This window comes from Artibeus jamaicensis, unplaced genomic scaffold (assembly GCF_021234435.1).
Source record: "Artibeus jamaicensis isolate MK-2021 breed Jamaican fruit bat unplaced genomic scaffold, CSHL_Jam_final contig_233, whole genome shotgun sequence".
NCBI lineage: Eukaryota > Metazoa > Chordata > Mammalia > Chiroptera > Phyllostomidae > Artibeus > Artibeus jamaicensis.
This window is the reverse complement of record NW_026521486.1, coordinates 54,957,583-54,985,119: the sequence shown is the minus strand read 5'-3', so window position 1 is coordinate 54,985,119 and position 27,537 is coordinate 54,957,583. Positions and strand designations below refer to the sequence as shown.

General features: G+C 50.9%; 1 protein-coding gene and 1 pseudogene across 1 annotated transcript in view; one reads left to right on the top strand and one right to left on the bottom strand.

Annotated features, from left to right (window-relative positions):
• LRP1 (LDL receptor related protein 1) overlaps window positions 1-13,668 on the bottom strand; it is a 79,617-nt gene extending 65,949 nt beyond the window's left edge. The window contains exons 1-3 of the mRNA XM_037127044.2: window positions 13,111-13,668; window positions 4,408-4,530; window positions 1,592-1,729 (exon numbers count right to left, since the gene is read on the bottom strand). Of these exons, the coding sequence (XP_036982939.2) occupies window positions 1,592-1,729; window positions 4,408-4,530; window positions 13,111-13,177 (328 nt within the window). The 5' untranslated portion in view covers window positions 13,178-13,668. The remainder of the gene's footprint in view (window positions 1-1,591; window positions 1,730-4,407; window positions 4,531-13,110) is intronic.
• A 3,126-nt stretch (window positions 13,669-16,794) lies between these two features.
• On the top strand, window positions 16,795-17,905 carry LOC119035665 (ubiquitin-like; annotated as a pseudogene).
• Window positions 17,906-27,537: the final 9,632 nt, after the last annotated feature.

Below are 27,537 nucleotides of genomic sequence, written 5' to 3'. Positions count from 1 at the left end.
TGTACTATATTTTGCAAGTGGGGAAAATGAGGCCAGAGAGGGTATAAGCCAGGCCCAAGGTCATATAACCCATTATGGCTTAGAACCATCTCCCAGCTCTGGCTTCCCTGACCTCCCTCTGTCCCCATGGAGAGAGGTGTGGCAGTTTGTAGGGCTCAAAGGGAATGTGGACAGTGAGTCTTATCCCCTTCACAGGCCTGTTGTTTGCATGCCCAGGGACTACAATGTGGGCTCCAGGGCTGAGGGTGAAGAGCAGACCTAGAATTGAGGCTTTCCCCACAGGATCCCAGCTCTGGCTTGGAAGCACCCCTCAAACCTATCCCGTAAGCCCCAGAGGCCTCTGGGAGAAGGCGACGTGAAGCCCAGGTGGAGGGCAGCAGGAGGAAAAAAACTGGTTCCCTCAGGATCCTTCTCTAATCTTTTTCCTGCCACTGACCCACTTCCACAGGGGAGACAGAAGGGAATGAAAAAGGAAGGGGGAGAGGTAGGAGCAGCTGCCCCCCCAAACCAGCGACCCAATTAATGGCCTTGCGTGGGGCCTGCCACAAAGACCCCTTTGTCCAGCTGCTTCATGCCCCCACCTAGGAGTGAGGGCTGCCCCAGATGCTAAGACGTTCAGAAGCTCTAAGCCTGCCAGGAAGGAGCTGGGATGGGGGTCGGACCCCGGTTCTTCTGTTGCCACCCCACCTCCACCCGTGACCCCAAATGTGCCGCCTGGCCGGCCTTCTACCAGGAAGGCAGTGAGTACTGTTGGTTCTGGAAAATCTAGAACAGAGTTCCTCTTCTTGATATGAGGGTGGGGAGGATAAGGAGAATCAACTTCTGTAATATCAGAGAAGGAAGTTCAGTCCCTAGGTTTTGAGGTTCTTTGTCACTTTTGAAGCCGAAAAGATATTCAAGGTATTTGAAAGGAAGTAAACTTGAACATGCACCATCTAATAAGATGGGATGTGCGTGGTAATTGAAATCAACTGCTGGGCCCACACTCTGCATCGCGTCCCAGGCACTTCAGACAAAAACATGCAAAATCAACCAAAGGAGAGGATAAAAATCTCCCGCAACCCCCGCCCCCGTTGCACACTCCCTGCTCTCAGGGAGCAGCATGCAGACGTGTCTCCTCCCACAGGCCCGGGAAGCAGGTGAGCGTAACTCCAGACCCCCAGCCTTCACCACAGCACCTGCTCTTCTCTGTCCACATTCATGTTTCAGATAAGAAACCATTTGGACAAAGAACCCCACAACTGACCCCCCAAAATATGAAAACAACACTGAACTAGTATAAAGCTTTTGTTCTCAAGGCGGGAGACGGGAGTCTGAGGCGGGGCAGCGACCTGTCCAAGCACACACGGAGGGAAGTGCCCGGGCCAGAGCCCGTACTTGCAGCTCGTGGACCAAGCTCCGAGCCCGAAGGGCCCATGGATTTGGGCCACTATCTGGTGGCAATTCTCTATAGGGGTGGTGGACAAGGCCTTATCTCCACCGGAGGTTCAAGGACAGTCCTCGGATGGCGAGGCTCCAAACCCATCAGGTGCCCCACCTGCTGAGAACTCACTGCACCCACCTGGGATAGGAGACATAGAGGAGCCCTTACCTCGGCAGTGGGACCCCTCGTCCGAACCATCCAAGCAGTCCTGGACCCCATTGCAGAGGCGGGACATGGGAACACACAGCTCAGTGCCCAGGCAATTGTGTTCATTCGGCTGACACCGTTGGGTCTTGCTCTGTGGGCCTGGGGGCAGATGGAAAGGTTAGCACGGCCAAACGGGTTATAGCAGCTATCCGACCAGCGAGAGGAGGTGAGAAATGAGACTTGTGTTTTAGATATCTGCACTTTTTAGATCTGAGGAGGCCTCAGGGGTGGTTAGACTCTTCCATGTAGAGCTACTCTTCTTCACCATTCCCAACAGGAGTCACGCACCTGGGAGCGGTCAGGTGGAGGGAGCGCTAGGCTTTCAGCCAAGAGCCCACCCTCCAAATGCCCATGCCTGCCGTGGACCCAATGCACCACATTCCATACTCAGGAGCCAGCTGAGGTTAGAAGTGAAAGGTTGGGGTGAGCTAAGGAAAAGAGAGTCCAGGGCATGGAAGCTCCGACGGTGAAGAGGATCTCCTTCCCATAGCTTCCCGGGCCACGGAGTGCCAGCCGGGCGTCAGACCAGGTCTTCTGGAACCACACTGTCCAGTACGCAGCATCGGGCACAGGCAGTGGCTGAGCACGCAAACCGTGACTCGTTCAAAGTCTAAGCATAAAAACACTCTGGCTTTTGGAGGCTTACTAGCACACACACACATAACCATGTGGAAGATTTCATTGACACTTTATATGGGTGTTATACTGAAATGATAAAAATTTGGATACATTGAGTAAAATAAAATTAAAATTAATTTCATCTGGTTATTTTTTCCCTCTTATTTTTTAGAGAGCCTGTTTGTTTGTTTTTTATTCCTCACCCGAGGACATGCTCATTGATTTTAGAGAGAGGGGAAGGTGGGGGAGAGAAGCAGAGAAATACTGGTGGGGGAAACACGGATGGGCTGCCTCCTGCGCGCACCCGGGCTGGGGCGGAACCCACAGCCCAGGCCTGTGCCCTGACTGGGACTCAAAGCTGCGACCTTTCGGTTTTAGGGGATGACCCTTCAACCAACTGAGCCACACGGGCCAGCGCTATTTTTTCCTTTTTAAATGTGGCTACTAGAAAATTTTGAATTACTGACATGTTCTGCATGGTATTTCTATTGGATAACACTATTCTAGACCCCAAGCCTCAGAGCAGTTTGCCTGAGAGAAGGGTTTGGGAAGGGTCACATGTGACGGCCTGCTGGTGGTGCCTCTGGCATTTCCTTTGTTGCCCGAGAAGATGGGCTTGGGGTGGGGGTACAGCTCCTCAGGGGACCCTCAGGATGCCGTGCAGGCCGGGAGGCTGGCTGAGCCCAGGAACTGAAAGACAGACTACCGCCACTGGCCGCCAAACCTGGACAGGACGTGTGAGTGAGAGATGGTCTGTGTGAGAGCGACCCACCTCGCGGGCCCGGGCAGGAGCGTGCACGTACAGGTGAGGGAAGTGAGTGGCATTAGTGCGGGTGCTTCCGCGTGTCTCTATGCGTGGTGGTGCTCTGCCTTAAGCGTGCATTTCCACATACTTTGGGCGGTGAATCTGGGTCTGCTTGTGTGTCTGGGGACACTGGTCTGCGTATGGGTTGTGCTTCTGTATCCTCCATTTGAGTGTTGAATCCGTGTTGCCATAAGAACATGTCTGTGCAGGCGTCTGCTTCTATATATGTCAGGGTGGGGGTTCGGGGGGGTAGTCAGTGCCCAAGAGGGGCTGCCTGTGATGGGTCTGGGACTGTGTAAGAGTGAGGATGCATATAATGTGGGGCTTGCATCAAAGGATGAATGGATGAAAAGAGCCAGATCCAAGCCCTCTGCAAGGCTTTCTTAACCCTTAACACCAAGCATCAGGTCAGAAATGTGGGACATAAAGGTGGCATCGGACAAGAAGACGCTCCAGGCTGAACCCCCACCATAAGAACATTTGTAGAATGTCCCCGACCCCCACTCCTCCAGGGCAGGATATGGGGGTGAGACTGAGAGAACCAGTGGCTCCCTTTCCTGCCCTAAAATTACCCCTGATAATTATGGGTGAGAGTGTGGGGAAAGCTGGATGGGGCTGGAACAGGATAAACCCAGGAGAGAAAACAGAGACAGACCTGGGAACACATGGGCACCTAGACCCTGGCCCAGACTCACTGAGCAGCGGAGAGGCTGAAGGTGGAGACCCCAGCACTCTGCCAGCTGCCCAGGACTCTGGGGTCCAGCCAGCAAGTCCTCCACACCCCGCCCCCCTCACACACACACACACACACTGGCAGGGTAAAGACTGGGCGGGGACCTTTCTCCCAGTTTAAACAGCTGCCTCTGATTACACCACTTACTGGGGGCAGGGGAAGGCGGGGGTGGTGGGAAACGCACAAGGGTGGGACTTATGGTACAGTGACTGAGCAAGAGTTGGTGGCCTTTGGCCTGGGAGTCTGAGGAGAGAAAGGGGACCTGGCTAGACCTGTGAGCATTCAGCAAGGGTCAGAAGGTGGGAAGTAGAGGGACGAGCAAGAGAAAAGGGAGGTTGGAGCTTCTCCCAGCAAAGCCATGAGTGCAGAGAACACAGCCTCTGGCAGGCTTGGGTGCAGCAGCTGAGAGAGCAGTTCCATGCGCCATTTCTAAGCACATCAGGCACCACACCGGGCACACTGAAGAGAGAGGACAATTTTAGCTGCATCACGAACGGATCATCACAGAGCACGGTCTACACCCGGCTAGAGATCAGCTGTCCTCATCCCAAACTGCCTGGGCCAAAAGGAAAAAAAAGTTAAGGCAGGGGTTTGTGGGGAGGGACCCGGAAGAGGACTTACAGATCTCGGGGGCCTCATCGGATCCATCCGGGCAGTCCCTCTCACCATCACACCTCCAGCCCTTCGAGATACAGGTGATCTGGTCTCGACAGGCAAACTGCTTGGGGCTGCAAGTCTTGGGGACTAAGAGTGAGAAAAGAAAACAGGGCGTAGATGAAGGCTGGAAGCCAATTCTATGGCCCTGAAGACCCCCCACACGGCTTCTCCTCCTCCCCAGCATCAGTTCCCATTCGGCCCAGACTCTCTGAGCCACAGTCCATGAGCCGGGGGTGGGGGAGGACGGGGGGGGGGCAGGTGGCTGTGCGTCACTCCTGGAACACTACGTACCTGTCATGGGGGAGGGGGAGGATACGGGAAGCATATTTTACTGCCCCCCACCCCCCAGGCTGCCTGTGCACTGCGCCCCTCCTCCAGCCCTCAGGGTCAAAGCCTTCGCTGTCTCGTTTACTCTGGCCATGCACCAACACCTCTGGTTTTGCTGACTGAGAGTGAAGGATGGGGCATTTAGGGGGCATTGACATGTTTTCTCTTTATCTTCCTCTCCCTCCCACTAGCAGCCCAGAGCTGGTCTTTTCTAACCTCTCTGCCCCTCCTTCCTCCGCCCTCTGGGACACTGCTGGTCCTTGGAACCCATCACCCCACCCACCTCCAACTCCTAACTAATCACCAGGCTCACAGATGGGAAGTGTGGGGGGAGTGCCCTTGGTACAAAGGTAAGCCAGAAATGGTATCAGCAGAGGTACTGGAGGGCAAGGCCGTGCAAGGGACCAGGGAGGGGCAAGGCCAAGGCGGAGAGCCCACCTCCACCTCCATTCTCTAAAGACACAGCCTCCCTGAGGTTAGATCTCAGGGACGACTTCTAGCAGATGTCCCCAGAAGTAAGAGGCACCTAAAGATTGCTCAGGATGATGGAACTGGAAAGCCAAGGCAGGAGGATGGCTGGGGTGACCCGTGGGAGCGGATTTCAGCCCAGCCGACCGGTGACGTCACCACATCCGGGGTCTCTCTGCCCTGTCCCTTAACCCTCTCCAGCCTCCCTCTGCTCCACGCCATTCTCGTACCTCATGCTTTAAGGAGGAATTAAAAATGGTAACGCTAACTCTTACTGTGGGCTCAGTATGTGTTAGGAACTGTGGTAAACCAGTTCTTTCCATGCATTATCTTATTAATCCTGTCCACATTATGACCAAGTAGGTACACTACCATACCACCATTTTAGAGGTGAGGAAGACGAGACTCACGGAGGGCGGGGTCACAGGGTAGGCCACAGACAAAACCGGGGACCACTCAGCTTCAAGCTGACTTCAAGCTTCTAACCAGTGCGGTCTATGCCAGCCTTCCCCATTCCCACTGAGATGCTCAGGAGCTGCTCCTGCAGCCCCGGCGCCATGCCGTCCATGGGAAGAAGAGGACCCTCTCTCCTTCACTTCCTCCCCCCAGGGCTGGGCTCCCAGTCTCCCAGCTCTTTATTGCCTTTTCCTCGGCTTGTATCAATTCCATTTCTATTCAGCCGGCATGCACTGGAGACCAGCTCTGTGCCAGGAACTGCACCAGGCGCTGGGGTGCCGAGGGGGAGCCGACTGCCCCCTCAGGAGACCCGGCCTCCTGGGAAGACAGCTGCACACCACCTCGATGAGGGGCGGAGTGAGCTCAGGGCTGGGACGGAGTATAAGTCCAGTATGTCAGGGCTCTGAGCAAGGGGGGCAGAGTCCGGGGGAGCCACAGGGAGAAGACGTCCTCCCTCCCTCATCTCCATCTCTGGCAGAGGGGACCACACTCAGGCCCCTGGCCAGGGTGAGAGCTGAGTTCAGGAAACACATCAAGGATAGCCGGGCCAGCCCCCGCCCCAGCCCCCCTTCGTTACCCCCCACCCCGAGCAGGGAATAAAGGGCCCTTGAGGAGGTGGATAATGCTGAGTTCATTGCCCCACTGGGCCAGCTGTGAGGTCTTCCCGGAGAAACAGCCCGCCAGCCTAGTTAGCATGCCGGAGAAAGGTCCTCTTCCACTGGCCAGCCAGGGACTGTCTCGGGGGGAGGCACATGGGGCTGGAATGGGACTCAGAGGCAGACGGGCTGTTTGGAGCCCAGAAATGGCCCCTGTGCCACCCCCATGCCCCCCCCCAACCTGGACTTAGTCCACACCCCCACGCCTCCTGGGCCAGAACTCAAGAGCCCCAGGCCCGAGGTCACTGGTTGGTCACTCCTACCTCCCCTCCGTTCTGCGTCCCAGCTACAATGCCCCTCCTTTGGCCCTTACTTTGTCCCCCTTGCTGTCCCCCACCCCCATTTTTGGCCTGAACTCGACAGAGGAAACAGCAGCTGGCAAACTCCGAAAGCAGGAATGAGAGGGATTCACAAACCAGATGTGCTCTTGCAGGGGGGGAGTGGGGGATGGGAAAGTGAAAGAAGAGGAGCCTTGGGGCCTCTGCTTCTCCGCAGCATCTCTTCAGGCCCAGGGACGGGGACAGGGGCGCACATCACGCAAGAGCCAGCAGCCCAAGGATCGTGGAGAGATAAGTGAAAGGACTTTCTGTCAGGGGATGGTGGAGAAAGCCCCAGGAATCTGCAGTCCGAAGGCTGAGGCCTGTCTCTGATTTCCTCCAGGGGGAGAGGGGAGGAAAGAAACAAACACCCTGCTTTGGGGTGGTCTACACAGCCAGGGGAAGCCCTGCTCTGAGGAGGGAGGGAGCCGCGGTGGGGGTGGGGCAGGGGACTGGTGATCTGCTTAGGGCCTCCAGCCGACCCGGCTTCCCCCCCGCCCGGCCCTCTGCATCTGATACCAGCACCCAGAACACCCATTTTTGTGGCCCGCCCGTACGTGAGGGAACAACATGGCCCTAAATTTAGTCCTCAATCTAGGATTAACTACCAGCCTCCCTTGCCTCCTGCCCCTCCTGATAATTAGGGCTTCTTAATGATAAGGGCTGACACTTCAGGACAGGGTCACTGTGATGAATCAGCCACCAACCCACCTTAAACCTTCACAACCCTGTGAGGTGGGTATGTGGCAATCCCCATCATACAGATGAAGAAACTGAGGCACAGAGCGATTAGTAACTGAACAGGTGGTTTCCTCATTGGCCATGACGATGGAGAAGGACGAAGAAAGGAAATGGCGGGGGAATATTTTGGTCCTCCCAAGCTGGGAGTGGGGAGCAGGATCTTAGGGGGGGTGGTGTCCGAGAGGAGGGCAGGAGAGGAGAGGGACAAGGACAGAACAGACGAGGGAAGGGAGAGGAGGGAGACGAAGGAGGAGAGGACTACAGAGGGAGGAGAGCGAGCGAGGTTGCAGAGAGAACACCAGGACACAGGGGCCGTCTGTTCTCGGCTTTGCCTGGGGATGAATGTGACCGCCATGCTAACTCTGGCCAACAACCCTGCCTCCCCTCAAATCCAGGCACCCGGCCCAGCCGTGGCCCCCAGGGCCACCACGCTGGGCCAGGACAGGAGGTGTAGGGTTGGCTGTGTGTCCGCACGCACGACACGGACTGCGCTCCCCCACTAGGGCCTTGGCTGTCGTCCCCTCCCGTTCCGGGACCTTGAGGGTGGATGGGGAAGGAGGATAAGAGTGTCTGGCCGGAGAAGAGAGGGTGAGGAAAGTACAGGCCCTGAGGGAGTCTTCTCCGGAGCCGGGACCTATTCGCTGATCCCCTTGGGAGCAGTGAGGGAGAGGAGGAGAGGTGAGACCTCAGACGGTGCTTCTTTCTGAAGGGCCAGGCGACCTGAGGCAGGAAACTCAGGAAAGACCCTTGGGGCCCTTTTCAAGAGCAGACACAGCAGAGGGAGACACACAGACTGCGTGTGGAGGGATGTTTTTTAAAGGGAACCACACGATGTATCTCAGGGAACAGAGGAGCCAGGGGCAGCCCAGGGGTGGGGGGGGGCAGAGCCTGCGGGAATCTAAACTTTCAAACATATGGAGGCGGGGCAGCAAGGGCCTCCCGAACCCAAACCGAGAGCTTTTCACTGAATTTTATGTATTTTGGGTGTTACCCGGTGGCTCCTTTCCGCAGCTTAGTGAGGCTCAGATACATTTTTGTCATTCCTGAGTCTGGGCCTCTGCTTTGCGGCCTGGACAGACAGACAGACAGACAGACAGGATGGCCTGGACTGCTAGGGGAGGAGAAGGGACTCCCCCTCCATCTTGAGTCAATATTGACTCAGCAGAACATTAGCCTGACAAGCACCTCCCCACCATCTTTTCCTTTCCCCACAAGAAAAATTCGGACCCTTCACACGTCTCCAGAGGTCATGCTGTCTCTCACCAGGGCTTTGTAAGCCCTCTGCGCCTACCCCGACGTGCACACACAGGGCTTATGCTCAGCAGAAGTAGGAGCTGTAAGCTCCTGACCCGTTCCCCACACCTTTCTCTAGTTCTCAGGGCATGAGGAAGTTCTGCCAGAAGTCTAACCTCCCTCCTCTCTTCTGAAATATCTCACTCAGCCCACAAAGGGTATCACGTTCCCTTCTTGCAGAAACATTCTCTCCAAAATCCATTTCCAAAATTAGTGAAGGAGAGGAACTTGAAGGAAAGTGGGGAAGAACTTGCACTGCAGGACTGGGTACCCCCAGTCTGGCCTGGGAGGGGAGGAATAACCACAGAATGTTGAGGTGGGAGCTAAGGAGCACGTGAGGAAGCCCAGGAGAGACGCCTGCTCCAGAGCAGCCTTCAGGACACCACGAGGCCTGGACAGAGGCAGATGGAGACAGGCAGAGACAAAGCAAGCAACAGAGACGGGGAGAGACGGGGTAGAGAATGCCACGAAGGACCGGCAATGAGAGAGATGGATCAAGGGGATAAGAGACCGTTTCTGAAGGGCTAAGAGGGCACACGCCAATGACAGACAGACGGGGGCAAGACAGACAGGATGGGGTCTCAGCCCAGAGTCACCAAGACAATGAATGGCACAATAATCTCGGGATGAACATGGAACATAAACACCCCTGATTTAAGGGGACAGAGTCCCTGCCCTAGCAATGTCTGACCCCAGAGAGACCCCGAATAAGGACTCCTGCCTCCCATAGGATTGGGAGAGTGGGCGGGAGGAAGAGAAAGCTCTCCAAATGGGGAAGCCGAGGCCTGGGGAGACTCGTCTCCGTGGGAGGAGCAAGAGGGCTAAATGCCTCTCCCCCACCGGCCCTCGCCTCTCTCCCAGGGAACTCGGACACTGGTGCCGGCCACCACACGGGAAGCACTCCAGAGCCAACTGCTTCCTTCTCCAAACAATGCAATATCCTGCTAACCGGGCTGGAATCTGGGACTGAACACAGTGGGGTGGGACGAGCCTCTCCAAATGCTCACCCGCCACAGTTAACTCCACCAGGTCAGGGACCCTGGTGCAGTCCCACTCACCTGGGCGATGAGTGCCCCTGTTCAGAGCTGGAGCGCTTGAAGGCTGGAGTCTGCGAATTAGCGGCGGGGGGGTGGGGGGAGGTTTGGGGGTACTGAAAAGAGACTACTGGAGGGGAATAAGCTGGGTTTGGGGTTCTGATGTGCAAGGCCGAGACTGCAGCAGGAGGAAAGGAAGTTCGACTTGGGGAAGGAAGAAAGAAGTTGTGAAGATGTGGAGCATTTGGACAGAATCTGGCTCTGGCCAGGGCCCTGACTGACGTCCTTAGGAGGCCCAGCAATGGGGAAGAGGTTGGGGACAAAATAGAGTGGAGAAAATGGAGGAAGGGGTAGCAAGACTGGAAGAAAAGGAAGTCTTGTGAAACAGCCTCGAACACTGAAATATCTCCTCTGCATCCAAAAATCAACGCCTCACCTGTCCCTGCTCTGAAGGATGAGGGTAAGGGGAGGTGTTCAAGGACCTGGTCTGACCAGGGGAGAAAGGAGTTTGGAACCTTCTCTCACAGAGCGGAGGGGACACGCCTCAGCTTCACAACTGGCTTCGACTGTCCAGCTGGTCTGATAGCTCAAGGGCGTGTGTGGAGACGGGTAGGGAGGGAAGCAGTCAGCCTTCTTCTGAGCCGGATCTGCCTGGGGTTGCACTTCCCACTACAAAGTGTTCTTTTTTTCTCTCTTTTTTAAAGATTTTATTTTATTTATTTTTAGAGAGGGAAAGGAAGGGAGAAAGAGAAGGAGAGAAACATTGATGTGCGAGAGATACCATTGATCAGCTACCTCTCGCACGCCCCCAGCTGGGGTCCTGGCCAGCAAGCCAGGCATGTGCCCTGACTGGGAATTGAACCCATAACCTTTTGGTTCACAGGCCTCAAACCACTGAGCCACACCAGCTACTACAAAATGTTCCTAATCTCAGCAGGATCCTCAACAGCCCTTCTTCCCATTCCCACTCTATCTGTTTTCCCATCTGCCCTGTAGCAAGTAAACTCAATTCTATCTACTAGCAGGGAGTGACACTGCTCCCTAAAGAGAAGGGGACCCTGGGGTGGGCTCAGGCATCGCAGAGAAGGCAGAAGGAGTGGGGAAGACCCGAGGGCTGCTCCCTTGCAGGAAGAGCATCAAGGCCTGTGAGAGCAGTGAGAAGGAAGGTTAGACCCTAAATTGGGTGAGCTGGGGCAGGGAGGTTCCCTTAACCGGGGAGGAGAAAGTCCTGTGTCTGGAAATGAGGGCAAAGGTAGGGAGAAGAGGATGCCTTAGGCTGCCTGGATAGTGTGGCCCTATCGGCCTGTGCAATGCCCCTATCTCACCCAGAGTGAGTGGGACCCATGATTCGTATTCCCATTCCCAAGGTAAGAACAAGGCAGTGTTTTAGGGAGGGGTCCTTTCCCTGGGACTTAGGATATAGTTCAGTTTGAGCTGGGATTACCACTGAGGACTGAGTGAAAACTTTAAGAATGGGTAGGGAGACAGTTAGGGAGAACGTGTCCAGTCTCCCTCTTCTACTCGCCACCAGCCAACTTGGTGCGGCTCGCAGAACTGCTCCAGAACGCCAGGGGGGGAGGGGGCGATGCTACCTGGGCCACTCCTGCTGGGCCAGGAAACTTTTCTGCTCTTCACAGAGACCCACCCATTGCTTCTAACACCACCCAGCCTCCAGCGTGCAGCTCCTGATGACCTCGAGCTCTCTTAAATTGTTTTTTCTATCCCCCCCGCCCCAGAAACTGCTACACACAGACTTCTCTGCCTCAGTCCCTCCCACAAGCTGATGACAGAGGAAAGAAGATGCATGAGTGGAAACCACGGGCAAGGTTTGCTGTGATGGCTGGTCTGGAGGATGCCAGGGCAGGTCCTCTTCACTCCTCTTGGGCAGAGATAATTGAGGTGGCTGGGGGTGAGGCGGGGGGGCATACAGACGGCCCCCATGAGGGCATAATTGAGGGCCACTGAATGTACTGTTTTCTGGGCACAGCTACTTCCTGACCCCCTAACCTCCCTCTCCCAAGTGAAGCAATTTGGGGTAGAGGAGGACAGGGAGAGATAACCTGGTTTCAGAGAAAAACTTTCCCAATCCCAATCTGGCAAAATTTTGAAGGTGGAGGAGGGGTGCGTAATGGCATTGGGCTCAGCGTTTTCTGGATGACAGGGCTAAAATGACGGGAAGCGGTGAGACCCCACCCCTTCTCAAATCAGGGGCCCGGCCCAGCCCAGCTCAGAACTTGGGCAAGACTTGAACCAGTGATTCACAAATAACTGAAAAAAAAATAGCTGACATATAAAGGGGAGGGGCACCCCATTCCCCCAAAAGGGCTTACGTCTAGCCCAAGCCTAGCTGCAGTATATGAAGTGTCTGTATATAGTGGTGTGTATGTGTGTGTGTGTGGGGGGGGTGCGTCATGGAAAGGAAACGGCAGAGAGAAATAAACACATTTACCAAAGAGGCAGGTAATTGGGGAGTGGGGGCACAGCCATAGCCCACATCCAACCTCCAACCCTCCTCCTAGTCCAAACTGTGATCAAGCCAGAAGTCGGAGAGAAAGCAGCCTTCCTCCCTCCTCCCACCTCAGCATTCCAGGCCATTCTCCGGTCCCCTTCCCCAACTATGACATCTGACGTTTTTCCTTTCAAAGCTCCCAGGAATTAAGAAGGAAAATTCAAAGTCATATAGCATCGCCTGCTTCTCTTCTGCCCCCCAATACAGCCCTATCCAGACTACTGACAGAGGCCCTGAGAGGGGGAAGTGCTCACTTCGGAACCCAGGCTGGCAGCTGGCTGGATCCTGGACCCAGGCCTCCAAGCCTGGTCTCCCAGGCCCAGATTCCACACCCAAACAGGGGGCCTTTTGGTGGCCCTCCCTCTCCACCCACAGCCATCAGGCCTGCCTGCCCTCTGCCCAGCAGGGAACCCCAGTCCCTGCTCAGCATTCCAGATACAGAGGCCACTGCAAAAGCCGCCCCCCCCCCTCTTTGCAGCCCTATATTGCAAATCCAGATTCCTTCACAATTCAGATGAGGTTTGAGGGGTGGAAGATGTAGGGAAGGTGGAGGCTCTCCCCAGCCAGACATAGAAAGAGAAGGCCTCTGGATCCTGGGATCAGAAAAAGGGGGAACCCTCCTCTCTCTTCCCAGGCCTCTGGCCTTTGTTTGGGCTGGGGCCCCCCCAGAAGCATCATTTGCCCAGGGCCACATCCTCCAAATCGGACCCCCATCCCCACCCCCAGTAGGGCCGCTGCTGTGTCAGCTGGACTAGGATAACAAAAGGTACCCCCTCCCGCATCTCCCTTCCCCATCCGAACGCAGGAGTGGGGGCTGGGGAGTGAGTGCCCCCAGGGATCCAAGGGGGCCGCGGAATCTCACTTACCGTCGATAGCGGCGGCGGCCAGAGCTGAGAGCAGGGGCAGCAACAGCAGCTGCGGCGGGGTCAGCATGGTGTGGGCTGATGCAAGCAGCAGCCCCCTACTCTCTGGTCCTGCTACTTCTCGCAGTCGGCCCCCCCAATTGGGGGGTCCCCCTTTTTCCTCCTTTCCTCTTCTATTCTTATCCTATCTTTCGGCAACGCACCAGGGCCGTGCGTGAAGAGGTAGAGTTCGGAGCCCCTTGTAGAGGGTCTGCTGACGAGGGTACGCCCCCTGCACCCAAATCCAAACCCTTCACCCCCGGCTTTTCTCTCCTCTCCTCTTTTCCCCCTCCCTAGCTCACAGCCCCATCTCCGAGCCGCCTCCGGCTACAAAAATGCACAATTGGGAGGAGGCGGGGTGGGGGGGTGGGGGCGTGGACCGGGTGGGGGAGCCCTCGGAAGGGGCCTGATGGAGCTCTTCGGGCTCCCCACGTTTCAGCCTCCTTAGTGCACGGGCCTAGAGCTCGCACCACTGTTCCCCGGACTGAGGTGCCGCGGGGCGGGCTGAAGGGAAGAGAGGGAGGGGAAGGGGAAAGGAGGGAGGGAGAGAAGGGGCGGGGAAAGAAAAAAAGTGGGGGGGGGGAACGAGCTACGCGGCAGTCCTGTGACTGCGCATGCGCCGCTTTGGCGCGCAGCCCCGGGTCGGGGGGAATCAGGGCAGCTAGGAGGTTTGGAGGTTTGGCGCTCTGGCCGGAGGTTCGAGAGTGGGGGTCCCGTGGCGTCGCGGCCGGTTTGGGTCCCTGAGCGTCCTCTCCTGTGACCCGGCCTTTCTCCCCCTCGCTGCAAATTGCTGAGCGGACTGGGGGTGATTGGGCAGTGGGCGAGGAGCGCGGAGCGGCTTCTCTCTGAAACTCCGTGTCAGTGCCTTAGGATTTCGGGACGGGTCTGGAGATCCAAGACCCCGAGGTCTGGGCAGAGGCCTGATTTCCTCGAGGTACCCTGACTGTGCCTCGCCTGCCTGCGGTGGGGGCAGGGCCAGTCCTGCGGGAAGATACGGGGAAAGGCTGAGTTTTGATTGCGAGACTGTGTAAGACCGGGACCAGGACTGGAGCCTGTGGCGGTGGGGGGCGGGGAGGGGAAGGGACGGCCAGGGCCCGCCCCCACCTCGCTCCAGGGCTTGGAGTAAACAGGGACACCCGCGGGGACACGCCGGTGCTTGTCTGCCCGCCTGGGGCTTGGGGATGGAGCCCACCTTAGTACCCGCCCCGCCCTACTCGCTTGGCACCAAGCGCGGGAGGGGCAGGCTCTGGTTTGAAAGGAGGTGAGTCACCAGCGGGTGGGGCCACCCCCTTCGCCCCAAGAGTTCGGGGCTCATTTATTTATTTTTTTTGTTTGGTGTTTTGTTTTTTTATACCTTCTCACTGGCTTCCCACCAAGTTGGGGTTTTAGATTTGGAATAAGATGAGGGACTCTGGACTCGAATTTTAAGGAGGTGTCTGCAGAGTGCCGGACCTTTGTCCCGGCCCTGAGCTGGTACAGGAATGTTGCTTTGAATCCAGAAGGCTCTGGGGCAGTTTCCAGCGCCCCTTGAATGTGCTTTTGGCCACTGCCCCCTTCTGGGCGGCGTTTAAAGGCTGTACCCTGGGTGTCTGCTTTTCTGGTGTCTGGAATTTAGAGTTCAGGGAGACAGCAGGCGACTTTGACTGCCAGAAATTGACGTTAGAGGTGAGAGAGGGTTTTACCACTTATCCCTTTTAAAATTCTAGTCAAGGAAGAGCCCCGAGTCCTCCAGTGTGTCCCTGGCAGAAAGCAGAGCAGCATGGGGGACTCGTCCGTTGCTGGCAGTGAGAGCGCCAGAAGAATCCAGAGGGAACTGGACCTTCCCCCAAACCAGAGCTCCTTCTGGGCTAGGTTTGCTCCAGTCCAAGGCCACCTACATTTAGTTTCCCAGGCCAGAAATCTCAGACTCTGCCAGTTATGTCTAATCTTGCAAGTCTGTGCTCTTCTTCTTCTTCTTCCTTCTTCTTTCTTCTCCTTCTCCTTCCCCTTCCCCTTCCTCAGATTTCTTCCATTTCCACTGTCACAAGTTCTTACGCTGCAGTGGGATCGTATTCATCCTTCTATGCAACCCTCATGGGCTAACACAATGTCCCCTAACACGGGGCGGGGACACACTAAATGTTTCCGATGAATGCCTGCTAGATTCCTTCCTCTCTTAGGATCCTCTACCAATATTACGTCCAAGTGAAATCAGATTGAAATGGATTTCAGACCTCTTTGAGGAGAAGAAGCTAGATGGAGTGACCATATGTAACTTGTGAGGGGGCAGTCTCGTTCCTCTCCCTGCCAGCTACTTTATTACACAGGTGAATCTTTCTAAGTCTGCTTTCCCTGTTTAGTCTCTTCCTGGCTAGGAAACCTCTACTGGGTGACCATAGACAACTAAATCACATATGAACTCTTCTCCCCATCCTGGACTTCCAAAGTCTGGCCTCAGCCAGCGTGCCAGCACTTCTTATTTGCTACCTCCCAACACCTATTAACTCCTGAATGTGAGTGCATACTTATTTTTAACTTTACATGATAAAAATGGTAATATATAGTGGTTTAAAAAACTCAGAGTATAGGAAGGTACATGGTGAAAAGTAAGCTTGCTTGTTCTCCACACTCCCTTTCTTCAGTCCTACCTTCAGAATAATCACTACTGAGAGTTTTGTGGGTCTCCTTCCAAGAGGTGGTGGTTGTTTTCTTTTTAAAAGATAAACGGGTATACATAAACATCCTTTAAAACCACGTATGAGCTCATGTAATATATACTGTTTTATAGCTTGCTTTTTTCAATTAACTTATCTTGAACCCTGTCCACACTGTACACACTTCTAGCCCTCTTTTTACATTGGCTATTCGGAATCTCCTTGCTTGGATTCTCCACAATCTGTTGGGGTTGTCAGATACTTGGGTTATTTCCAGTATGGGAACTGCTGAGTGTGTCTCTGTAAGATGAGAGAATGCATATTTCTACCTGAGCCTTTAATCATCTGTTCTCCCAGCTCCTCCCTCCCTTCCTCAGGCTCCTCAGAAGAGCTCTCCTGTTATTCTCCCTTTGCCCATCTCCCCTGTTCCGAACTCGCACACAAGATAGCCTCAGTGCCTAGATATTAACACTTCATTTAGAGGGTTCCGTGTCTACCACCAGACCATAAACTCCTTAAGGGCAGGGATGTGTTTTATTTCTTTGGGTCCACCCACTGTTAGGAGCTCTCGATTGATTGATGGACTGCCTGTGCTGGTGGAGGAGACAGTCATAATTAATTCCTTTCTAACGGATGTGGCTGTGAGCATCCTCTCTGTGTTTCTCCCATAGCACTCATTATGCAATCCCTCTCTGCCTTAGCTTTTTCTCCTCTCCCCACTTCTATTTTTAAGGAGCGCTTTCCATCTTCAAATCTTTGGGTTGGAATTATAACCAAAATAGTGGGAAATCAAACGGGAATTTTCTGCAATCCATAATCAGGATACCTAGAATGGTCACAGTAGGCAAAGAAGTTGGTATGAGAGAGGATATCTTCTTTTTTGGATCTCCCAGCAAATCATTAATCATCTTTTCCTGTCTGAGTGTAACAGTAACTAGGATTGGGGCATTAAGGGGACTGCCCTGGGAATGAATGTCAGGCCAGAGACTGACACCACCTAGTGGTCAGCCAAAGAAGTGTAAATAGGAAGGGTGTTTGTGAAGGGGCTGGTGGAAGGTGGGAAGAGAACCAAGATTTATTGAGTTAGTGCTTACCATGTACCAAGTCACAGAGTGGATTTTACATGGATTAGCTCACTTGAGACTCATAACCACCTTGTGGCATAGGTCTTATTGCCAGTTTATAGATATAGAAAGAGGCTCAAAGAGAGTAAGGAAATTTGCCCCAAATCACAATGTAGATTGGAGCCCAGTTTTCATACACTTAACAAACATGTATTGGGTACCTCATATGTGCTGAGCACATTGGTAGGCACTAGGGACAAGAGATGGAAACACACAGTCTCAGTCTTCAGGAAGCATACAGATGAGTGGGTTCGTGCAACAAGATGATTGATAGTTGTAACACAGTACCTTAATATCTGTGATAAAGGACAGCTCAGAGGGCCATGGGAACCAGGGCAGGATGCTTATTCCACGTAAGGGGGTCAAAGCACATCAGTGTAGATGATGCCCGGCTACATGTTGAAGGAGAAGAAGAAAATGACAGGCGATGACAGGAGGAAACTGCTTTAGGCTGGTGGGCAGGCAAAGGCATGGGAGAATGAGGAAGTTTAAGACACTCAAGGAAGCTTTCTGATCTGCCATCTGTGGTGTACCTGCTGGCAAGATGCAGATTTTCATGAAAACCCTTATGAGGAAGACCATCATCACTCTTGAGGATGAACCCTTGGATACAACAGAAAATGTAAAGGCCAAGATACAGGATAAGGAAGGAATTCCTCATGGTCACCAAAGACTGGTCTTTGCTGGTAAGCACCTGGAAGATGGACGTACTTTGTCTGAGTACAACATTCAAAAGGAGACCACTCTTTATTGTGCATTGAGACTTCGTGGTGGTGCTAAGAACAGGAAGAAGTCTTATACCACTCCCAAGAAGAATAAGCACAGAAAGAAGCTTAAGCTGGCTGTTCTGACATAGTATAAGGTGGATGAGAAAGGCAAAATCTGCTGCCGTCATCCAGAGGCCCTTCAGGTGAATGGGGTGCTGGAGTTTCCATGGCCAGCCACTGTGACAGGCGTGGCAGATGTCTGACCTAGTGCTTCAGCAAAGCGACATACAGGTAATTGTATGTGGGTTACTAAAAGACATGAACTAACAGTAAAAAAAAATTTGAGGAATGACTAATATGGCTGAGTTCAAGGTCCTTGTTAGGAAGGGTGATGGGTGAAATATTCGGGAGCCTAACCACAAAGGGTGATTTTAGCCACATTAAGGACTTAGACTTTTTTTTCTAGAAGTGGTGGGGAGTCAGGTAAAGATGATGAAGTCCTTAATGCATCAAAATTAAAAAGGAAGAGGATTCCAGACGAAGGAGTTAGGATCAAGTTTACTAATTAGTTTAGCATGTCTCCCTAGAGGATAGGGACAGAGGAAGCTGGGTCTGGAAACTTTGGTTCACATTAGAATATTCTCAAAGTTCTCAAATTTGGGCAGCACACTAGAATCACCTGGGGGGAGCTTTTAAAATCTCAACACTAAGGAAAACTGGAAGACTTACACTACTTCACTTTAAAACTTGTAGGTTACGGTCATCAAGTGTGGTACTAATGCAAGGATCAATAGATGCACGGACTAGAATGGGGGATCAGCAACAGACTCACACTTAGAAGTTGCTTGATTTTTTAAAAGACTTTATTTATTTTTAGAGAGGGAAAGGGAAGGAGAAAGAGGGTGAGGGAAACATCAATGTGTGGCCACCTCTCATGCGCCCCCCAGTGGGGACCTGGCCTGCAACCCAGGCATGTGCCCTGACTGGGAATTGAACCAGTGACCCCCTGATTTGCAGGCCAGCACTCAACCACTGAGCCACACCAGCCAGCGCAAAAATCACTTGATTTTTGACAAAGGCATCAAAGTGATATATTGGGAAAAGGGTATGTCTTTTCAACAAATGGTGCCGGAACAACTGAATATCCATATGGGAGAAATAAGTGAACTTGACCTCCTACCTCACACCATATACAAAAATTCATTCAGAATGGATCATACATCTAAGCTATAAAAGCTAAAACCATAAAGCTTTTAGGTGAAAACAGAATATTTTCTTGATTGGGAAGTAGGCAAAAATTTCTTAGGTCACATAAGTTGATAAAAGAAACATCAAAACTTAAAATTTTTGCTCATCAAAAGACACCATTAAGAGCCCTGGCTGGTGTAGCTCAGTGGATTGAGCGCAGGCTATGAAGCAAAGGATTGCGGTTCGATTCCCGGTCAGGGCGCATGCCTGGGTTGCAGGCCAGTTCCCAGTGGGGGACACACGAGAGGCAACCATACGTTGATATTTCTCTCCCTCTCTCCTTCCCTTCCCCTCTCTGAAAATAAGTAAATAAAGTATTTAGAAGAAAAGACACCATTAAGAAAAAGGACTGGTATACAGAGTATGTGTCTGTATATATATATAGTTCCTATAACAGTAATAAAAAGATTCAAAATTTTAAAAACAAATGGACAAAAGATCTGGGCAGATACTTCACAAAAGAGCATATATTAATGACCAATAAACCTATAAAAAAGTATTCAGCATTTTTAGTCATCAAGAAAATGCAAATTAAGCCCTGACACATGTGGCTCAGTTGGCTGGGCACCCTCTTGCAAAGTGAAAGTTCTCCAGGTTCAATTCTTCGCTGGGGTGCAGGCCTGGCAGAGGTTTGAGCCCCATCGGGGATGTGTGAGAGGTGGTCAGTCGTTGTTTCTCCTCACATCAGTGTTTCTCTGCCTCTCATTCTCCCTCCCCCCTCTCTAAAAAATAAATATTAAAAGAAAAAGAAAATGGAAGTTAAGACCACAATGAGATAATTATTCACACCCACTAAATGGTTAAACTTTAAATAACTGACAACACCAAATGTAACTAAAAATGTAGGGCAACTGGAACTCTCATACAGTGTTGATGATGTAAAATGTGCTCTCTATTTAGAACAACATGTAGAAGTTCCTTCTAACACTAAGCATATATCTACCCTATTACCCAGCAGTTATACTCCTAGTTATTCAAGAGAAATGAAAACATAATCACACAAAGATTGGAAGAAGAACGTCCATAGCAGTTTTCTCCATAATAACCAGAAACTAGCTACAGTCCTATTGTCTATAATTAAGAGAAAAAAGAAAAAGGATAAACAAATTGTGGTATATTTCTACAATGGAATATTACTTAGTAATAAAAATGGACAAATTATGGATACACAGAAGGCAGATGAATCTCAAAACATGGACATGGCGAGTAAAAGAAGCCAGACATAAAAGCACATCATTTTATTCTATTTGTAAGAGTTCTCAGACAAAATTAATTAATGGTGGGAAAAAAATCAGAACAGTGGTTCTCTTGGGGTGGGGAGAGCTGGCAAAAATAATGATCTTTATCTTGATAGGGATTTGGATGTCAGACATCAACCAAATGGTAGGGCAGGGATTTGAACCTGGTGACCTGACCCCAGAGGCCATGGTTTTATGCACCATATTGTAACAGGGTGTAGCCAAGAGGGGGGCCCCAAAAAGGGATTTGGAATGGGGTCCAGAACTCAAGGTGTCCAGGATATACTAAGATGTCCTCACCCCTTCCCCCACAGGTGTGAGTTGGGGGAAGGGACACATGGAGCAGGAGCATGCAGGACTGTTTTGTACAGCCACAGCCTTGCAGCTAACCTCTGGCATGGTCATTTAATATATCTATAGCCTTTGGCGGGTCACTTAGATATGTTAAATAGCTGTGGCCATGCTTGGAGCCAGGGGACACAAGTCACTTCTACCCAAGACATAACTGGCAGCAGGTCCCCTGAGTTACAGCCTGCATGAGAGCTTGGAGAAGATTGGCTCCAGGACATGGGGCCACACCTGTCCAGACTCACGATGGCAGCCCAGTAAACTTAGAATAATACAGGAATACTGGCAAGTGCAGCTGATTGTAGGAGGAGTCAGGAATGGGGCTGCAAAGGAGGACCAGGGCAGGGATTTAAACCCAGACACAGCAACCACGTAAGGAGAGGGAACCACGTGGCTGTGGCAGTGCAGAGAGAGAGCCATGCGATTTTGGACAGTGGGGACGCCTGCAGCTGGGGGTATAGAGAATCACCATGTGGCTTTAGCAGAGAATTGCCACTCGGCTTTGCCAGAGTGGCAACCCTACCCTCTCCACAGCTTTGTGGGGAGAGCCACACGGTTTTGGCCAGAGTGCAGACCCCTGCAGCTCTGGTGAAGGAAAGAAGAGACTTTGCCTAGAAAAATGGGTACAAAGAACTCTTGCCAGTAGACCATGAGAAGGTGCCACACGGCTTTGGATTAATTAGAGATCCTGCCTGGACAGCGAGCCACCGGATGGTGGGCAGGAGTCTGGATCCTGGACGTGTGCTTCTTTTCCAGAGTTACAGTACCAGAATTAGGGCAGCGGGAGAAGGAAGTGCTGTGGGCATCTGTGGGTATCTGAAAGGACTTTGATATTTTAATGGGGACATGGGGTCACTACTTTAAGTCTGTATAGCTTTAAATAAACCTTTCCTTTTCTTTTCACAAATCTCCGGCATTGAGAGATGTCTTTCTGATTGGCAGCAGACAGTCGAGCCCAGTAGGGGGTCTGGACAGTATTAGTATACCGTCCTCCAGAGTCTGGGCCCCTGTGTGTCTGTTCTGTAACAATATTACATCGCTTTGCCCCCAGGATGCTGCAGCCTTGGGTCTGGAGGAGATTACACAGGAAGAGTTGTCTGAAGACAGGAGACTAAGAAGGAGCACCCAGAGAGGAAGGAGGAAGACCAGGAGAAAGGGATCATAAAAACCAACAGGGGTAGAGCTTACTCGAGAGTGACTAACAATGTGGAATACTGCTGAGAGTCCAGTGGGGGAAGGGCAGGGGCAGGACATTGTCCTTGACCTTAGGAGGGCATGTTGTGACATAGGCCAGAACAGTTTCATTGGGCTGGTAGAAACACAGGCCAGCTGGCAGTGTACCAAGGAGGTGAGGGAGGGAAGACAGTGTGAATAACTTTCCCAAGAACCTTGGCCATACAGGGGAAGAGAAGGTTGGGGGGTGTGGAGGGAAGACAGTAATTACAGTGCTAGTTAGAAGGCTGGAATTTCCTTGCAGAGGCTCAATCCTGACCACAACCAGTTCCATTCAGAGATGTTTGACTTTGCCCACCCACCAGGGCTACTTGTCCTTCTGGGAGGTGAAGGTCTGTTGGCCACAGCAAGCTTCTGACAGTCCAGAGCCTCATTTGGAACCTTAAGATCAGCTGACCCTGCCATTGCTCACATCCTGTCATCCTTGGCAGGCCTCACTGGGCATCACCCCTCTCCACTCAGCCCAGGGCTTCCTCTTCCTAACCACCCTTGTATTGCTCCCTACCCCTATCCTTGCACAAAGCCTTGGGCCACCTTTGACTTAGACTGTCCTTACTCTTCTTTGCTTGTCTGAGGATGCTCTTCCTTTAAAGAGATATCACTTATTCTCCCAAGCGCACAAAATGAGTGATGTTGGGAGCTGGAGCAATCAGCCCTCTCTGGGCTCTCTATTTCCTATAGTTAGTATGGCTTGACCAAGAGCTCAGTTAGGGATGCATCTAGCAGCAAGTAACAGAAGACCTGATTAAAACAGATTGAACAATGAGAAAGTCCAGAGCAGGCTGAAGGCTGGTTAATTCTTGGAGAATGTTCTACCTCTTTGCACGGCTACTCTGTCCTCGATATTGATAGTATCTCTCTTCACAGTTACAACATGGTTGCAGCTGTTCCAGTCTCACATGTGGACTTGGTATTAAAGAAGAACAAAATCTTTCTGAAGAGCCCCTTATGATCCTATTGGCCAGGGGAATGGAAATAATATGATTAGTTAGACCAATGAGATCCATTCCCTAACTCATGGGAGAGAACACCTGTATAAAATCTAGACTTTGCCTACAAGGGAGAAAGGCTTGCTGCTGAGTAGGCACTGCCAGTGTTTGCCCTAATAGTGATATAGATTCCTCTTCCTTCATAAGGACCAGCTATTTCACCTTTCATTGAGAAAATGTGTGGCATGTAGCTTAAGGGCAACAGTGATTATGTTAGATTAACTGGATTCAAATCCCAGTTTACTTGCTAGCTTTTTGGTCTTGGGTGGGTTACTTAATCTTTTCATACTGCAGTCTACTCATCTGTAAAATAAGGACTATCAACGTACTATGCAATAGAACTTTCTTCGAAGATGGAAGTGTCCCATATCTGTGCTAATATAGTAGCCATTAGCCATATGTGACTATCGATCATTTGAAATGTGGCTAGTGCATCTGAGAAATTGAATTTTTTAATTAAAATTAAATAGCCATATATGGTTAGTGACTACCATGTTGGGCATATAGTTTTATCTCATAGTATTGTATGATAAAATGTACAGAGCCTAGGTGTTTTTAAAGTAGGAATTGAAGTAATACATAAAGCCTCACTAAATCTTCCTTACTATTTTTTCTGTCATCCACTGATGTCCGGGCCACTTTCCCACACCCCTTGAAGACTTTGGCATCGGACTCACTGTTTTCCTGTTTACCTTCAGGTCTTTTGCAAAGCCAGATAGCTTCAAAGTTCATGCAGATAGTCCAGCAGCCCCTTGGCCCCTTGGTTTCTTGCCTTTCTCAACTCTAATGACTCACCCCCCATGTTACCATAGCCACTCACTCCAGTAGCCACAGCCCGCACCTCCCAGGAGAGCTGGACTGAAATCTCGGCCCCTTGTCTCTGACCACAGCATTCTAGCTCTCGAGCTCTTTCTCTCTCTTGCTCCCAGGCACGATGGTCTTTAGGTCTTTGAGACCTCCAGTTCCTTGCCTCTATTTCTTCCTTGCCCACTGGTGCCTCATGTCTTCATTTTTCTTTGTGAACCAGCCTCAATTCCACACTATTTCACCTCTACTCCTCCACCAAATAGTCTCCTCCTCCATCTGAACTTTTTTCCTGGCTTCAGACTTATACCTTAAATTTCTCCTCTAAATTACAGCTAGGGTTGTCTCTCTACTAAATCTTGTGATACTACTCACCAGTCCTAAATCTTCCAATGCTCCCATTGCCAACTACTACCCATTTCCAGAAGGTACCATAATGCCATAGTATACATGCTTTTGCATATACTAGATCCTCTTCCTAGTTTAGCTCTTCTCTTGTTATTTGCCTAAATAATTTCTATTTTTCCTTCAAGATTTAGTTTGGGCATCACCTCCTCCAGGAAGACCTCCCTGGTCTCCCCTATCTTCTACCTACTGTACATGCCTCTTCTATGCACTCCCATGGCATCTTGTGCTTCACTAGAGTCATAGCCCTGATTATCTTGTAGTATCGTTTTTTGTTAACTAATCAGGATTCCCCTCAGCTGTAAGAGCCTAAAAACAGACGCCCAACACATTTCTGTGGAATTAACTGGACATAGATTCTGGGCAGATTGGTTTTGCTTGTTTGATATCAACTTGACTTCATTTTTTTAAAGGTGGGAGAGATTTGAACATGTTTAAATGCTGAGGTTTAAGAGCTATAATAATTAGAAATGGGAGATTGCAGATCTGGGGCATAATAAATGGAACAGTGCCTGGGGAAGCAGAAGGGGGGCCCTGAGCACAGGTGGAGGAACACACCTTGGGTAGGGGCAGAGACACACACATCCTCTCCTCTGAGCCTGACGGGGGAGGGCGCAGGTGCCGATGAACATGTCTGTTGGTTCAGGGAGCAAGAAACTGGAAGTAAACTGGGGAGTTTACAACTGAGGGCCTCTTTTTCCTCTAATCTAGGTGGTGGGTGGGTTGGTGTTAAGATGGATGGGAATTTTGGGACAATGGCAAAGGTCTGAGAGACAAAACTGGCCAGGGCCCACGGCTTCTTCCCACACTTCTGTGACCTTTCCCTTTTATTCCCCAGCCCTCCACAAATCCCAGCCCACTGCCTAGCGTTCCTGAGCATGGCCCACTCATCTTGTCTCTTGTCTGTGAAATGTACTGAGCTCCTGCCATCAATGGATCTCTGAGTTTAGTGTATGTGAAACATCTAGCCCAGCCCTGGCTCGTTTGACTCAGGGGACTGGGTGCTGGCCTGTGAACCGAAAGGTCATCAGTTTGATTCCTGATTGAGGCACATGCCTGCTTTTCAGACCAGGTCCCCGGTTGAGGGGTGTGTGTGAGGTAACTGATGATGTGTCTCTCATATATTGCTGTTTCTCTCCGTCTCTTTCTCCCTCCCTTCCCCTATCTATGAAAATAAATACATAAAGTCTTAAAAAAATAAACAGTTAGCCCAGTGTCAGGTACACAGTAAACACTCAGTAAATGGTGGTAGTTCTTGTGTTTAATAGCAAGGAAAAAACATGTCTTTTCTAGCCACATGGCAGTGACTCCCTGTCCTCCGGGAACTTATGTTCCTGTTGGAGTAGAAGGGTTAACCCATAAAACAGTTATAAAGAAATGCAAAGTGATTTGTGATGTTAACCAACATGCAAATGATGTCTTAAAAAAAACACAAACCTTCACTAAAATGTCTTTTACATCAAGACCTAGAACTCAGACACTACTCATTCTTCTTTGTGTGATGCCTTCTGGTATTTTCTATTCTATTCTATTCTATTCTATTCTATTCTATTCTATTCTATTCTATTCTATTCTACTCTACTCTACTCTACTCTACTCTACTCTACTCTACTCTACTCTATTCTATTCTATTCTATTCTATCCTATTCTATTCTATCCTATTCTAGTTGGTTTTTAAACAGTGGCGATCATTTAGCCCATCCCTGGCTGGCGTGGCTCAGGTGGTTGGAGCGTAGTTCCATATGCCAAGAAGTGGGAGGTTTGGTTCCCAGTCAGGATGCATATCTAGGTTGTGGGTTCAGTTTCCAGTCAGGACATGTATGGGAGGCAACCAATTGATGATTTTCCCTCTCTCTCTCAAATCAGTAAATATATAAAATAATAAAAAATAAAGAAGTGATGATCAATGTTCACTGTTAGGGGTTGAACTATGTCTCTTGAACATTCATATACTAATATGTTGAATTCTTATGTTCCTCAAAAATTCAGATTTATATGAGGTACCCCCAGCACATCAGAATGTGACCTTATTTGGAGATAGAGTCTTTACAGAGGTAATTAAGTTAAAATGAGGTCGTTAGGTTGGGCCCTAATCCAGTCTGACTGGTGCCCTTAGAAAAAAGGAGGAAATTTGGAGATAAGCTCACATTCAGGGGTGCACCGTGTGAACATGAAGACAGCCATTTACAAGCCAAGGAGAGAGGCCTGGAGCAGACTCTCCCTCATGGCCCTTTGAGGACAACACCCCTGCCAACACCTTGATCTTGGACTTTTAGCCTCTAGTACTATGAAACAATAAATTTCTTTTGCTTAAGCCACTCAGCTTACGGTGCTTCGTTATGGCAGCCCTAGCAAATGAATACACTCACCAGACTGATTTTGTGACTCAGTTGGGTTACAACCTGCAGTGGGGTTCTTTTCCCTGTGCCTTCTTTTGTGCAATCTTCACAGCCACTGGTGGGATGGTAGGACCTGGAAGAGGCGAGGCGATCATGGCGCTCACTCACAGGGCCATGTGAGTGGGGGTGTCGTTGCTCAAAGTCTAGCTAACCCTGCAATTTCACAGCCTGAAGATGAGTACCTCCATAAGTTTTGCACCCTAGATACCTCCCTAGCCTAGGTTGTGTAAAGTACTTGTAACTATTGTCTCTGTTTAAAGGGGTGGACACAAAATAGAATCAGACGCAAGCCAGATTTGCCTATAAATTCTGGGTTCTTCCCATGACATTATAACATCCCCATCAGTGCACTCAGTTGGAGAGGATGACAATAAATACTGTTCTCCTACCAGTATTTGTTCCTTACCTACCTACCCCTAAAAGGAGGCAAAGTTTGAGACTGCATTTACTCCTCCCCTTCTCTTGCAAAAGTTCGGGGGAACTTGGACCTTCTGAGACCCTTAGATAAAGAAGCCCGAATTCAGCCACTGTCTGTGAACGTCTACAGGCAGTGTGGGCACCTGGGAGCACATACAAACTGTGCATGTTGTGAGTACTTGTGTGCATGCACCGCAGCCCTAGGAAAGATTCCCTGCTGGCCATCTCCACCCCCACTTTCCCTCCTCTTCTATTCCCTGCCTCCAAGACATAGTAAATGCATGAACACACATACCTCTAATAGGTTTTGTCTTAGTGGGGCTAATACTACCCCCCAAACCAGGGATTCCTATGTAGAATGGAGGCTCTTCTGCCTTTCTTATTTCTGGTTTATTCTGGGCCATACAATAGTGCCTAGTGTTTACTATGTGCCCGGCACTGTTCTAAGCCTTCATATGTATTATCACATTTTACTCACATAACCTTAAGACTATTATTTGTTCCATTTTACAGATGACAAAACTGAAGCACAAAGAATAAATTGCCCAGATCATGCAGTTAGTAGTGTTGGCAGGATTTGAACCCAAGCAGCCTGTCTCCAGAGTCCCAGTTCTTAATTACTACCCTCTCTTGTCTGGCTGAGCCCACACATCCGTGCATTCTTGCACACACATGCCCATCCACGTGGGGGGAAGGGGGAGGAGCTGGGTTCTGGGAATCAGTCCAGACACCAGGGGGCAGCATAGGCCTAGCTTTGGCCCCCTCATCCCTGCCCTGTTTAGGAACACCGGAGAAACTTCCTCCCACCACCCTGTTCCCCCAGAAACCACCCTTCCCACACACAAG